General features: G+C 49.0%; 2 protein-coding genes across 2 annotated transcripts in view; one reads left to right on the top strand and one right to left on the bottom strand.

Moving 5' to 3' along the window:
- LOC122391719 (myosin-IIIa-like) overlaps positions 1–10,433 on the bottom strand; it is a gene marked incomplete at its 3' end in the record, with an annotated part of 28,912 nt that extends 18,479 nt beyond the window's left edge. Inside the window, exons 1-2 of the mRNA XM_043385914.1 lie at positions 10,345–10,433; positions 1,981–2,218 (exon numbers count right to left, since the gene is read on the bottom strand). Of these exons, the coding sequence (XP_043241849.1) occupies positions 1,981–1,992 (12 nt within the window). The remainder of the gene's footprint in view (positions 1–1,980; positions 2,219–10,344) is intronic.
- A 1,998-nt stretch (positions 10,434–12,431) lies between these two features.
- LOC122391739 lies at positions 12,432–14,187 on the top strand. The gene is made up of 2 exons (XM_043385958.1): positions 12,432–13,125; positions 13,462–14,187. The coding sequence occupies exons 1-2, from the start codon at positions 12,533–12,535 to the stop codon at positions 13,823–13,825; spliced, it is 957 nt and encodes a 318-aa protein (XP_043241893.1). The 5' UTR covers positions 12,432–12,532; the 3' UTR covers positions 13,826–14,187.
- Positions 14,188–15,796: the final 1,609 nt, after the last annotated feature.

Here is a 15,796-nt window from a genome sequence, read left to right as displayed (position 1 = left end):
TACTTGTGCACCGGCGTTCAATCTGGAGACGCCGCTATCGTCCCAAGGGCCGACAACAGCGATCGACCCGCGCGGCCGACCGGTCGAGCGGCCGCCGTCTCAGTCCATTTATTGTGCCTCTGTCACGAGGAGCACTCAGTTAGATAAACAGGAGCGATGACTAATGGCCCAGACGCATTGTCAGGTGGAAGCATAAGACACGATTCTGGCCGCACTTTCCAATGACTTTCAATTCAGATAAAATCCAAAGACGTTTGATACAAAGCGCCAGGGAGTGTCGTTTACGACGGATGATTAACCCTCGCCCGCACATGCCATTTTCCCATCCTAGAACGCACATGGGGGGGGGGGGTGGTTGCCACCCCCCCCGCGCCATTTCGTTCCTGTTGGAGATAGAGCTTAGCGGTAAAGACCAAAAAGATTCTTTGGGAAGAGACGAATCCAATGATACCCAGTTTTACCTTCTCAGGTCAGTCATTGACCTTCCAGGTCAGGTCAAACTAAAAAATGATGCTGTTTTGGGTCACCGTTGGATATCAAGTGCGCTGCTTATCAAATACCGATGACGATGCTGTTTTCTGGTGCCAGGCCAGCTAGAACCTCTTTGTCACACTACCCGACCAGAATTTTGCGGCTGAGGTCATTTCAGGTCAAGTTAGGTCAGGGTCAATTATATGTGTTTGTATGTCTGTGTGTGTCTGTGTGTATACTGATGTGTGCACCGATTGTTTTTGGGTCCATATTACATGAAATCATGCTCTGAGAAGCTTTTACCAAAAATGCAGTCAAAAAAATTCAAAAAAAAGTAAATTCAGCCTGCCTAAAACGCAATTATCTTAGATGACCTAGGTTGACCTTGACCCTGACCTTGACCCCTGTACATCGTCGAACAACATGTTCCATGATAGGTGGGAGGTAATACTGGCAAAAAAGGCCGAAATAAGGGTGTCAAAAGCTCGCAAGACCCATGGCAAACGCAAGATGTTGAGAATTGGCCATTTGGGTCATGACATGACCTGAAACACAAGGTCATATCTCCGAAACCAAAAATCACAGAAACTTGAAATTTTCAGTGGACATCAAGAAAGGATAGAGGAGCAGCTATACGAAAAATCAGCGTTCTAGCGCTAAAAATGTTGAGTGCAGAGCAGAAAGACTACCTGGGGGGGGGTGGCAACCACCCCCCCCATGTGCGGGCGAGGGTTATTGGTTTAGCATGAATGTATGGGATGCTATTGATGCTGTTGATAGAAACTTTTCGAATAAATGGCAATGTATCAAGAAGTCGTGCTAATTTTTCTTGGGGGGGGGGGAGGATTGCTTTAATCACAGCACATTAAATTTTCATCACTAAAAACACCTAAGCCTTCCGAATTAAACACTGGATAAAAGAAAAACGTGTTGGTACGGGAGGCTTCCCACGATTTTCGGGCATTCATTCTCGCTGCAGCAATAAAATATAAAATTAGTTTCCGACTGTATATCTCTTTGATAAGGAAATGACATGATGATCTTCTTCATCTGCTTTTTTCTTTTTTTTCTTTTTCATATTTCAAATGATATTATGATGTTTTTATCTGTTGAATTGGGATATTATACCAATATTGGAACCAATAATGGCGGGCTATGTAATGTTATTGGACACAAGGATGGATTATTGGGTAGATGCGACCTCTGTGTCTGAACTCTTCGTCCCGTGTGAATAGGCTCATGGCGGGAACATGACAGTCGCTCAAACGGTCACTTCAGCAAATCACTCCAAGTCCAGTGACCAATCAGTTGCGAATCACAGACACAGCATGGCGCCGGTATAGTGAAATAAGGTGCTTCTAACTGACAATGAAGCATTAGACGAACATTACATGGACGTACTTACATGCATTGCCTGCAAACTATTAGGCACACATTTTGATAATTCAAAGAAATAAAGCCCGAATATGGTTGTTTGTGTGGAGTATCCTGTTGTAGTTGCCGGCTTACCTGTTTTCCCATGGCGATGGCTCTAAATGCTCTTTTCAGTCGGATGTTTTCGGCCGCCGATTTTCAGTTCAAAGGCCCTTTGGTATTCGGCCGTCTTTCCGTCTTCGCTAGTACTCACGCCCACAAGCACTCACACAAGTTTTACTGTCCACAGCACAAATCACACTATCTTCAGTGCAGAACGGTGGCGTACAATCTACGGCGAATCAGCGTCGCTCATTGTCTTCCTCAGGATGGTCTGAAAAAGAAGGTAAGCATAAGTATATAACTCTTGCATAATGTACATTGTACATGGTTGGCTTTAAATTCCCGTGATGTCAGCATACACATGATGTAATTTGAAGGCGGCTAGAAGTCACTCAGTTTATAAAATGTCCGATCTTGAACGTTTCAGGAAAACTGATAAGAGACTGAGCAGCGTAATAAATAAGTTGCAATCCGATGGCATCATTGTTGTTTGTTGACGGGGAACGGTGAAAGAAGCGCTGATGCACTGTGAACGTTTGAATAGGTTGACAGGTGTGTTTTGGACGTGAACTTTCATACATTTATATAAATGTAATCATAATTTACCATAGTTAGGTAAAACGAATCTAGGGCATTTATCGAACTGGTTCCTATGAATGACGTAGATAAACTGACAACGGAAATCACCGATAATTAGAAAACCGCCACGCCTCACCGGCCAGGCAGCCGGTTGGATATCGATTCATCTAAAAACTGTATTTTATCAGCAAAGATGACGAGAGCCCGCTGATTGTTCGAAACAACGTGCTGGCTATCGTAACCACAAATACCACCCGTCCTGTAATGAAACAAATTTCCCCATCTAACTCGCATAGTAACGATACCTTCCAGCACTTTGCTACCTCAAAGATAGAGACAAGCAATGCATATAATAAATCCTCGCATACCTATTCATTTTCCGCACTGTGTCGCGAGTGCCATCCAGTCTCTCTAGTTCTCTGCCATTTTCGGCCTCCACAGCAACGATTTCTCGCCGCTCTATCCGTTCGCAGATGCCGCCGATTTATCCACTGATAAATGGTCAGCCCAAGATGGCAAATGGTTAGACCAAGATGGCGGCTAGCGCAGCTGGTCCGGAGCAGACTAACACGTCTTCTGCGTGCGTCCTACTCCGGCCGCAGCAAGGAGCGACGGCCAGCGTCGGCCAGCCGTGGCAATTAGGCACCATTTCACGGCTCGTGCGTAGTGCCGGTCATGGCGAGCCGACGCGGACGGGATCCAGGTCAGACGCACCGCCTGCCGGTCAGCCGCCGAGCTGTCAGCGGACGAACGGGCTGCTAGACGGGCGGACTGAGGTGCGTTTGTGTAAACTCTCACCCATGTCAGTTAGCAAAGGTGTCAGCCAATGGAGCGGCCTATGAACGGACAGATGAGACTGTCACAGACCCCAGGATCTGCGGAGCTGTCGAAGCGGACCGCTGGATAAAACGAAAGACGAGTCTGTGAACTGCCATATCAGCGACTGTCACGTCAGATGACGGTCCCATCGGACTACTGTCACGGCGCACAGACGCGAGATTCCATGATTAGTGTCAGCCAGTGGAGCGGGCCGCTGAATAGACGGACGGAAACTTCGGAACACGAATCTGCTGAGCTGGTAGAAACGGCTGCGTAACGGACGGATGACACTTCCACATGGACTCTAGAGTCTGCTACAGCGAACATAGGCGGCGGAACGGGGAGGGCACCGGGGTACCGTGCCCCCCTTTGATTTGGGTATTTTAACATTAGCCATCTATGGGCGTTGCATTGAAAGAATGGGACCAAAAGTCGGCAGTGCCCTCTGAAGGTGTTCCGCCGCTACTGACAGCGAAACCCAGTAGAGCTCGAGGGGAGTGAACCTCTGGATGGGCGGAGCTCTCCGCCTAGCGCTGTCAGTCACAAAAGAGTCCAATTCCACTCCGACCAGGGCGTCGGCCGTCGGCACAGCGCCTGGCACGGTATTTGTGTCACCAGTTACCTCTCTGGTGTACCGACATTGCGCCGCGCTAGACTGGGACGCAATAGTGCGCTCCGATGAACAGCTGGGATGGTGAATAATGTCCAACGTGATTCTGCAGAATGCGGTGTGGCTGGCTTCCGTGTGTTGAAATAATGGCATGATTGGAATATTATGAATTGCTCGTGCGTTATTAATGTGGTTACTGGTGACGCTTTGTTGTTTCGAAATAGTCCGTTGTAAGGCACGAGCTAAGATCAAAATATTCCGAAAGCAATAGATTTGCATGCTGGGAACCGCCGTTACCAACACTACAGGTGTCTTGAACTAATGCCTTATACATGCTTTGATCACTTATTTGTAATACGGTCGCTTAAAAACCGCGTTTTTTAACAGTTTTAAACTTTACTGTGTGTTTTCATGAATACAGTTTCACAGCTCTATTTAGAATCAAGAGATTTCGACCGGAAAGGCTCTTAGAAAAATAATCTAGCTTTCACTCTTCAGGTCATTCACTTATAAATATGTCGCCTCCCTTTGTTGTCCTCTCCCCTCCATGGATCTCACTTGTCCACCCTCCTTTTCAGCGGAACTTCAAGGTCCGGCCGGGGCTATTGTTATGAACCAGGACCCGTGACAGGGGCGCTGAACTAAGTCTTCGCCGAGGGGACGCTAAAAGAAACAGACAGACAACTTCCGAACGGGGGCCGCGTGCGCGCAAATCGCATATAAATGAGAGGTGCAAGAATAGAACAATAGACCTTATTAAAAAAATTAAAAGTAAGCAATCAAAAGTAACTATTTAAGTAACAATTAGAAAGGCTAAATAGCCACCGTTACTTTTCTTATGTCGCTATATTATAATCCCCAAACATTTCAAGTCCGTCTGGGCTTTCTGGCGGCCAATCGTTCCGAAAGCTGGCGATTGGTTTGATCTTTCTACCTTTGCCCCTCCCAGCCCTGCGGCCCATTTTCTCTTGGTTAGACCGATGCCTTTCCTGTCTTGTTAGTCACTCACGGAAAATACACTATCGTGAGAGGTGAAAACGGACGAAAACACGACTTTAGAGTGGAATAACTCGATTATCACAAGTCATTGCTCTCACTAACATCGTGGCATTTAATGTTCACGAATCACGGAAAACCTTTGTCTGAAGTCATGGCTATCATTTTACAGAACTACTCTTGACGGAAACGGAAAAAGCCCTGGACATGCGCAACAACCCATGCTATGCAACCACGTATAGATAAAGACTTAATTGATTCGACAAGAGTAAGCTACTGCGGATATTTGTGCTATCAAAGAACGTTGAGACTGGTAGTGTGCAGGCATCCTAATCGCATGTCCAAACGTTAACGCCTAAAATTCATATGTATCGTTATTAACCCATTAACGCCCGTAATTCCCCAGCGAACGCACACGGGTGCCCATTTGCTGAATTGGAGTAAATGGACCCCTAAGAGTACCATGTGAGTTTGGTAAATGTGCGAAATCTAGAAATATCCTTTTTTGAAGTGGTACCTTTTGGTACCACTGGGCGTTGGTGACATCATTTTTTCGCAAAAACATGCATTTTAGCAGCATACAAGATATGTTTGCCAAGAAGACTTTGCAACTCATTCGTGAAAATTAGAATATTAGACAACATACTCATCGGCAACATTATGGCAAACACTCGCCTCTGATGTTTTCCAAGTTGTCAGATTATGACGTCATTACTGACATGCTATGCCTAACTGCCATAAAGATCGATGCTATTATTCATGGTGGTGGGTCGGTCTAGTGAACTGTACTGTTTCAAGCAAGGATGCGGAGTCGATGGATTTTCGGTGACTCTGACTCTGACTCCAATTCCGACTTTCACTTATCACCTCCGACTCCGACTCCGACTCCAGGTATGGCTGTCGACTCTGACCGACTCTAACCCCGACTCCATGTTCGCAGCCCTGGCATTTGCGCGGAGTCGCGGGATTTTCGGTGACTCGAACTCCGGCTCCGGCTTCCACAATCGACTCCGACTTTGACTCCGACCTCGGCTAGAGATATCGACTCCGACTGACTCCGACTCCGACTCCGCAGCCCAGGTTTCAAGGCTTGCAGGGTCGTTTATTTTCCTAAAATGCACAAATATTTCTATACAAATGACAAAACTAACAGTTTTCTGAATGTTCTGAACCAGCAACTACTCTATAATATCTTTCAAAACTATGAAAACAAACTTGAAACCCATAGATCAAGAGCCAGCAGAGTTTGTGGTTACGGTTCATGCACAGCAAGACCCTTCCAAATCTAATTCAGCAACCAAACGAGACAGATCTCCAAAATGGACTTCAACCGGATCGTGCAGTGCTGCTTGCGCCGAGGCACACGCTGCAGCAGTCAACACGCATACCCTGGTCAATATAGGTCTTACTTTTAGCCGTGATGCTTCTCTCCATGTAAGTACGTCTCCGAGCAGAGCGCCACTCGCCACTTGCCACAGATGACTTTAGTGCCAACCACGTACTTTGCAGACGCTTTGCCTTCGTGGTAGGGCCAGCTCTAATCCAGTGTCCGAATCCGTCGCGGTGTAGGTATGCATCCCATTCTCAGGTGTACGTACCACTGACCAAGCAGCAGGTCTGCAGGAACTCGTCTGTCAATACCATCCGCATCAATATTTCCTCCGTAGGTGTATTACCGCACAAACTGCACTGGGATATGACGCCGTTACCCATTTCTTCCTGAACAACAGCAACAGCCTTCCTATTCCTGAACAACAGCAACAGCCTTCCTAAACAACAGGACGATCTCAAAACCGTGCCCCTTCCCCTCCCCCAAGCAAAATTCATTTGGGGCCTTAACCACATGGTTGCTCCACAGGGGTACCCGCAATAATACCAGCGATTATAGGGCAAAGCATCCTATCCAACATCCATGCGTCACGTTAGCAGTGAATGACCAATCAGCAATGAATGCTCCAGCTTCTTTGGTGGCGACGAAGGCGCTCCCCTCTCCGACCTCTTGCCGCAAAGGGCGCATCACCCCTGAGAAACGTTACACAAACGACCTTCAACCTACATAGGCACCCCTTTTTCGCATGAAGACGCCCCATAACTTTCATAGGCGCCCCTCTTTCGCATGTAGGCGCCCCTATGGGCATCAAAAGCGACTCTGTAGACCTTACAGGCGCCCCTCGTTCCCAGTGAGGCGCCCACAGGCGCCTATGGGCTTCACAGGCGCTCCTTCCTCTTTCCATAGGCCTCAGAGGCGTGGCCATCTTTGGGATGCAGGGACCGATCTTTCGTATGGAAGCTCCATTATGGCGTTCAAGGGCGCCCCTTTTGCATGTGGGCGCCTCTACTTATGGGCGTCATGGGCCTCAGAGGCATTCCTATAGGCTTCACAGGTGCCCCTCTTTCGCATGCAGGTGCCCTTATGGGCATCCTCATTTGCATTGAGGCGCCCCTAAAAACTTCATAGGTGCCCTTCTTTCGCATATAGGCGCCCTTATGGCCTCAAAGGCGCCCCTCTTACGCACCCAATTCCCTCGGGCGATGGCGTCCCCTTGAGGGATGGCGCCCCAAATAACAATTTGTCCGCATCACTCCGTTGAGCGTTGTTTCCCCTCTGCAAAGACCGCACACGCATGTAATTGCGAAAAAACGCTTAGCCTACCGCCCAGTGGTACCAAAAGGTACCAACAAAAATTCTGCCCCTAGGAACGCCAGGATTCATGACGAAACATCTGATTTTCTGCTTAACTGCAGCTGCGAGTTCTTCATCTTTATTGTAAACACACTTTGGCTAAAAAAATATTTACAGACAAGCAACCACAAACGTTTTTATCTCCCAACGTCAGCCCATGACTGCGGCGCCTCGAAACACTCCGAGCTTTTCTGCACCTCACACGAAGCTCTTCGTATCAGCACGTTATTTATACCCAACAGCATATCCGGAAAGGAGGTCATTATCCGATGACAAAATCTATCCGGCGAAAGAACGTGTGGTCTCAACGCAGCAAACCAAAATGTGCGTTGGTACCTTTTGGTACCGCTGGGCGTTAATGGGTTAACTGTAGAAAAAGGGATAGATAGACAGAGAGAGAGAGAGAGAGAGAGAGAGAGAGAGAGAGAGAGAGAGAGAGAGAGAGAGAGAGAGAGAGAGAGAGAGAGAGAGAGAGAGAGAGAGAGAGAGAGAGAGAGAGAGAGAGAGAGAAAGAGAGAGAGAGAGAGAGAGAGCAAAAGAAAAAAACAAGTGAGAGATTGAGGGTAAGGGAGAGAGATCACATTTTTTCTAGGATTTGATCCGTTCTGGGCCACTGACTAATGATTAATTTTGTTTGATCTATTTAAAACTAATTTAATATTGATTAGTTTAATATCTATTACATGACAGTTGAAATCCAAGATGATGATATTTCAATTGAAGTAAAAACCAATCAATCAATATTAGCTTACCGTTAACTAAATCCTTTTTTTGCAAAATCATAAAGTGAGAACTTGTTCATTTTTTTTACATCGAATCCATATAAAAGTAAGTTATGTGGTTACCATATTATGTACAGCTAATGAGAATTCACTGCCTTTTTTTGCAAGTTCCAATGTTATGAGTCAGCCCCCACATCCCATTGTCGGTGGATCCACAGGTGTGTCAAATTCCCTACAGACACTTGTGCCGTCGCCGGTCGCAGTCCATTCACACAGGTCAACGGTCTGACGAACAAACGCAAAACAGTGAGCCTGGATAAAATACGAATAAGAAATATAAATTTAACTGAGTTATGGAACTTAACGTCCCTTTTATACTCCGTCTAGAAAACGAAATATAGTCTATAGTTTTACTTATACAAAATATATAATATATATTGAATTTAATGATCTCGCTACGCTAGAATTGTTAAGTTTACATCGATGTTTCACCTTTATCACGGTGAGCATGACTGAGTATGGTTGCAGGCCGTATTAATATTGACCCAAAGCACATCGCCTTAACGGTGTGCACAGCTGAGCGCCGTTTTCCCACCGACCCAAAGGTCTTTCTGACTACATTATCACATGATTACCTTCGTCGGTACTTTAATGAGGATATAAACTGCTAACCACCAGCTTATCCAAGTTTAGGTGAGGCACCGCTGTCTGAGGCTTTTCTCTCACATCATTCCGAGGTCGTTCTCCCATATCATTCCCTCGATCCGGGACGGGGAATACGAGGAACACAGCGCGGCGTTGTGATCACGGGAAACACAGCGGTGTGAGCCGTCTGACTGTCCAGGTACCGTTGGATGCGCCGCACGCCGCGGCCGGTCACGCTCGTAGACCATCCCCAGCTGGCCAGCGGCCGTCTGTCTCTCCCCTTCTGGTCACCGGACGGTGATAGAGACAGAACAGCTCACGAACGGAGGCTGATAACATTCAGATGGTGCCGGAAACACGGCTGGGGCCGCGGGACCCTCGGAGGGGGACTTCAGTCGGGTATGTGTCGGGCGGGACCCTCGGTGGGGAACCCGAGTCGGTGGGGTGGCGCCATGTTCCCCGGCGGGGCAGTGGTGTGGCTCTCCTAGTCAGCACCGGAAAACAGATGATGGGGGAGATAACTGGCCTTCTTTGAACTGGCCTTCGTCGTCAGTCGTGGATGTTTTCTGATCTAGCATGCATATGATACATACAGCGGATAAGTACATGTCGAATGCAATTACATCTCAACTCAGCTTATCTTTAGATCATTTCACGTTGACCACTATACCTATGAAGTTCATAACTGTCTACCAACTATCGCAAACCTGGGAGGAAATATACCCCATTTATCAGTGGATAAAGCCGTCTGATGGCAGATGTTACCTTGACATAGGCAGATATCGCCTTTTTGCTTCATCTAAGTGCACGACTTCGACGACTATCGACACACGATTCCTGACGGTAGTCCCGGTGAGGATAATTACCGCGGTGGGATAAACCGGTCTGGAGAGAACCAGGAGCTTCCGCGGAGGGAGAGAGAAGATAATCCTACTGAATGAGCCGCACAATCCTGTTTTCGGCTCATCATTTCACAGCCTTTGTAGCCATACTGAATATTCCTCTCTTTGTGCTGTCCAGAGATTAGAAAATAGTCGTAAATTCTAACCCAATTCCAGCAATAAGTGGAACTGTGCTAGCATCGTCACAGAAAATGGTGCAAAGGGAGTGTCTCATATAATAGGTCTAAAAAATGACTGGAGCACAAGTGGCAGAGCGCTGGTAATGGCTGTTAGCTGGAAGGCTATTTACCTAACTACCAGTAACACAGTAGGACACAAACGTGAAACACAAATGCATCCTATTTATCATATGTATGATATTATTTTTCACGGCTCCCGATATCGCCGCATTATCATGTCACCGTAAGCATGCCCGGCGGCGTCACTGACCCCTCTGCTCACCTGAATTCAGTGCCGCTGTTCCTCCGGGCCTCTGGCGCACCTCACAGCCCTCCCTCGCTCACACCCTGTCGATCTCACCACCGTACTGTCTGCCACCACCCGGCACACACCTGCCGGTCCACCGGCCCGCCGACCAGAGCGCCCCTGGCGGCCGGAGCGCGAAACTCACCGGCTGAGGGAGCTCGACCGTGACGCCGCGGCGGTCGGTCAGCGGTCACAGGTGAGTGGTCACCGGTCAATGGTCAGTGGTCAGCGGTCAGTGGTCAGTGGTTAACGGTCACAGGTGATCAGTCACTGGCTAGTGGTCAGTGGTCACAGGTGACTGGTGACTAGTCACTGGTCACCGGTCAACGGTCATTTATAACCGATTACAACGATTACCGCTGACCGGTCAACGGCCACAGGTAACTGGTCAACGAACAGTGGTCAATGGTCAGAGGTGGCCGGTCAGTGGTCAGCGATCAGTGGTCAATATAGTCACAGTTCAGTGGTCACAGGTGACCTTTTAGAGACCAATGGTCACTGGTTGCTAAAATGACGTCCTCATGTCAATGATGCTCGCTAGTTGTCGGTGATAACAGGTCAAAGGTCACAGTTCAAAGGTCACAGGTCACTTTCTGTCAGTCACTTGCAGTGTCCAAGGTCGTCATGATGTAGAAGGTGGAGAAACCCACCGGGGCTAATAATCAGGGCAGAAGGCTGCAAGTGATCGGCTGTATTTATATGGGACCCCATACCATCCTCAACCAATTGGGCCCGGGTTAGCTGGTGTTACTGTAAATTGTTATTCTAGATAAGTGCCTAATACGTTTCAACGTTAATTGTCATTTATTGTCCCCTTGGCATGCGGCTATCCTGTATTCTTTATCATTTGGAGTCATTGAATGATTTAAATGAAATTTTATAAACATTAGAGTAGACATTCCTCTACCATTCGTCAACATCTGAGCATTTCGTATTCAATCACCCTAAAATTTGCTTCGATACAAATCACGGACAAACGCTCTTCTCTCTCTCTCTCTCTCTCTCTCTCTCTCTCTCTCTCTCTCTCTCTCTCTCTCTCTCTCTCTCTCTCTCTCTCTCTCTCTCTCTCTCTCTCTCTCTCTCTCTCTCTCTCTCTCTCTCTCTCTCTCTCTCTCTCTCTCTCTCTCTCTCTCTCTCTCTCTCTCTCTCTCTCTCTCTCTCTCTCTCTCTCTCTCTCTCTCTCTCTCTCTCTCTCTCTCTCTCTCTCTCTCTCTCTCTCTTCTCTCTCTCTCTCTCTCTTCTCTCTCTTTTTTTCTCTCTCTCCCCCTCTCCCTCTCCTCTCTCTTTCTCCCTTTCTCTCTTTCTCTCTCTCTCTCTCTCTCTTTCTCTCTCTCTCTCTCTCTCTCTCTCTCTCTCTCTCTCTCTCTCTCTCTCTCTCTCTCTCTCTCTCTCTCTATGACTCCCCTCTACCTCCCCCTCTCCCCTGCCTGTGTGACAGGGCTGAGCTAACATTCCCCGTCCGTCCGGCGTTACGTCACCGCCGCGTCACGGAGCGCCCCGTCACGCAGCTGACGCCGACGCCCCGTGTCACGTGATCCGCCGTGCAGCCGACACTTTATGTCAGGTGATCCGCTGCGCCGCTACGTCTGGTGGCTTATGCCCTGCCTGGGGCCACCTATCATCCCGGTTGGGTCATCGAAGGCCCTCGAGGCTGCTGGATACCGACCACCTGGCACCGGCTTTTTGACAACACTCTAAAGGTAAATTTAAAATCATAAGTTAAAACAGACGAAAAAAATAATGCACGATACAAATAATACATGACTGGACTTTGTCCTGTTCAAATACCAAATGTCAAAACGATGGTTTTGCCGTTGTACATGATAGGCGAATACATTTGTCATTTTGTATTATTTATCCTGATCATCTCTCCTGTCAAAACCTAGTAATTATCCTTCATACACATTGCATACATGATGTATTGGAACAGTGGTGTCATATCTACTAATTGCTATGGCATTGATCTTTCGCGCAAGGCATTGTCCCGACAACTGACCAACAGCGTAAATAATTTGCATCGATCGCCACCTTCCCTGGAAGCCACGCACACGCACTGGTCACTCAGAGTGCCTGTGCGGGCCCTGCGGTCCGCAGTAACTGTAGGCGCACCGGTGTGAGGGACGCTGTGAGACGCTGCTGAGAGCTCCTCCAGAGCGGTCTAAAGATGGCGCGTGGAAGACCAGTGTCGGATCCATCCTCCCCGACCGTTCCAGTCCTGCTGGCCGTGCTGCTGACCGTGTTACAGCTACCCGAGGTCAGCGCCCAGCAGGTCGTGGCGCGCGGCTTCCACCCGGACAGTCCGCCAGACATGGTTGCCTCCGGGTCGGTGATCGAGACCCTCTCTGTCGCCGGCCCGGGCGAGTGCGCCGCGCGAGCGCTCTACCGAAACGCACTCGGCTTCAACCTGCAGCGCGCGCCGGGGCCGGACGGCAAGCGCTCCTGCCAGCCGACCAACGTCATCACCGGCTGCTTCAGCGTCAACCTGGTGGAGCGCGCCGGCTGGGACTACTACCAGGTGGGGCGGCAGGGCCAGGGCCAGCGGGTGCCGCACCGCAGCTACGGCCACACCCTCACCGCCTACGTGTCGGCGCCGGCCAGCTACCCGGCAGAGGTGTCCGCCGACCCCGACTACCGCTGGGGACTGGACTGCAACGGACCGACGACCGTGGCCGAGCGCCAGTGCAGCCGCTACATCCTCACCGGCATCCAGAACGCCGAGACGACCGTCAACGACCTGGACTACGTCCGCTGCTACATGTGAGTCGAGTCCCTATCTATATATTTATGCCATGCGTCTGCTGTTCTCCCTAGACCAGCCCCGACATTGCCGCTCTCAGACCGGCCCGGGCGACCCTGAAGCTACCCCTCTTTATCCCAGACATGTCTCTCGCCCTCCCTCAGCTCACCCCTGACCCTCCGCAGACCAACCGTGCACAATCCCTTCACACCAGTCCTCACATGTATACCTCCTCAGACCAGCCCTCCAGGACGTTGCCTCCTCCCTCCCAGACCAGGTTTGATTACCCCTCGACCAGACCTGACTCTGCCCCGCGCTCGCATACTACCCCTGACGCGTTCCTGTCTCCGCCGCAGGTACGGCACCGAGTTCCGCGTCTCCCAGGAGGTGGCCGCCGTGGTGCCCGTGGAGCTGGACGCCGACACCACCCAGCGGCTCTGCCCGCCGAACCACGTGGTGACCGCTCTCGCCGACCCGGACAGCGCCTGGTTCACCACCACCGACTTCATGAAGTGCAACCTGCTGATGGCCAACTGGCGCGTCAACTACGACAACTGCTTTACCCAGGACCCGCGCAGCTCCGGCGCCGGCCGCACCGGCTGGAGCGACAACTGGAACATCGACACGCCCTACAACCTGGTGTACGGCGTGGTGGGCATCTGGCGCTCCGGCCTGCTCTTCACAGGATTCAAGGCGTGCCGCATGTACCGCGTCGCCTAGGGGGCCGCTGAAGGGCTCCACGGGAGCGCCATTGTCAGCGTCACACCAATCAGTTCACAAACTACGCCCGTGTTTTTCTCGGGGAAGAGTGTGGGTTAATCTAGATTTCATCAGTAGCGTGATAGGATCTCAAACAGTTAGAAGTGCTTACCTAGTTGCACGTCATCTTGTAAGCCGTACATATGTCGCTGCATATTCTTGACTTGGACAAGGCTGTCCATTGTATCAGTTCAAGTTTTTTCCAATCAATTGAATTGCGATGATCATTATTACAAATAAGCATTTGGTTTGTTTCATTATCCCATTCGAAATTAACAGGCAGGCATACATTAAAAATAAAAAACTACGACCCGACAACAAACCGTTGTTCTTATATTTTCCAATAGCACTCGCAGAACAAGCCCGACCTAGTTTTCATGTTGACGACTTTCGCCCTGGGACCAGTGTCATATCCTACATTGGTCAATAAGACATCATCTATGATTTATTTATGCACAGTTGACCCCAACTTACAAGCGCAGCGTAGGTACAAAGCCACCTGCGTTCGGCATGTACGCACATCAGACACATATTTCTCACAACTGTGCATAGGTACATGCCGTCATGCATATTCTATAGAATACAAGCTACATAAAAGGTGAATAAAACGAGTTGGTATGATAATAAGCACACTCCGAACAAAATACAGCAGTAAGAAAACTCGCAAGATAAATTCAGCAAAGCGTTGTAGCATGGAGACGTGTTCGTTCAACTGCAAACTGATGTTCATCAACTAAACGTTTTTGCAAGCTGAATAGGTGCATTCGTTTGGTACCGGCGATGCATCATGGCCCACTATCTATCCGAGCAGATATTTACTTGAACCATTCCCATCACGACGGCCACGTCGGTCGTATGTTCTTTGTCGTATGTGGTAGCTAAAACGTGGCCCAATGCCTCGATGGCGTGACCCAAATCCGACCTATTCGCGCGAAAGGCGTGTTCTGTCATTCATTCAGCGCCAGGGACACTGCTAAAGCCGTGTCACATGCGGAGTTCATATCGTATTGTAGTGCTGGCACAGTTTTCATTGTCATTTTAATGTGTTCTGATTCGGCAACTCATGGTTTGTTAGCCCTGTACTTCTCGTGATACAAAACGCACGTGTATTACAGGCACAAGTGTCGTACAAAGCGGTAGAAATGTCATCAGTCCTGTAAATAAAAAAGACCAACACATCACATTCACCATCCTTGATAGTAATGCCCATCCAGCTCACCCCTAGCGGGTAAATGGGAGAAGATGCTTCAGCAAATAATAATAAATAACAATAGATACAGGAATAACCGTTTGTTGGGACGGATGGCCTGTCTCACCATCGCTCTCCTGTCAAAACAGCATGGACCCGGTCACTCGGTGGCGCATCAGTCGGAAGTCGACTTAAAACAATGTCTCCCCGTTCCCACCCTATCTTTGTATTGGACACCTCTGTAATGATTTAAATAGAACAAAAGGGGAAAATGACTAAAGAAAGGTGAAATAATGGCGCTAGAAATGATATGATTATTGTTAACTTACGTTATCAACAAAAACATCTGCTATTTCCGATTTTGGCCCTATCTCCGTCAAAAGAAAAATGATTGGTTGGATATGGTTGCAACATGAACTCAGCTTGAATGCTTTGATACTAAAGGCCTTTCGATTTTGTAACAGACCATCTTTTACTCTCCCGTTTGGTCAATTTCGTCTCCATTGACCGTGTTGGGTAAGCTGTGTGGCCGGGTCCCGCTCCCGTCTCCCGATCACCTATCCGGCGTCATATGGCCGTTCGGGCTCCCATTGGCATTGCTGCACTGTCCGCCGGGTCACCGGGTCGCCTTCACCGCCTCTCACTCTGATACATTGGCACTCTCCGGGCAGCGCTGGCAGAGTGACAGTACTGGCTGTCTCCCAGGCAGCGATGGCAGACAGTAGCCTCTCAGGTTAGTATAG

This window comes from Amphibalanus amphitrite, unplaced genomic scaffold (genome assembly GCF_019059575.1).
Source record: "Amphibalanus amphitrite isolate SeventyFive unplaced genomic scaffold, NRLGWU_Aamphi_draft 000451F_arrow, whole genome shotgun sequence".
Taxonomy (NCBI): Eukaryota; Metazoa; Arthropoda; class Thecostraca; order Balanomorpha; family Balanidae; genus Amphibalanus; species Amphibalanus amphitrite.
The sequence above is the reverse complement of the archived record's forward strand: the minus strand, read 5'-3'. Positions and strand labels throughout refer to the sequence as shown.

Bases quoted from the DNA above. Each gene is read 5' to 3' on its own strand.
- LOC122391739 (XM_043385958.1), top strand. From the start codon at position 12,533: ATGGCGCGTGGAAGACCAGTGTCGGATCCATCCTCCCCGACCGTTCCA. The intron at 13,126-13,461 runs GTGAGTCGAGTC...TCTCCGCCGCAG, and splicing joins GACTACGTCCGCTGCTACAT to GTACGGCACCGAGTTCCGCG.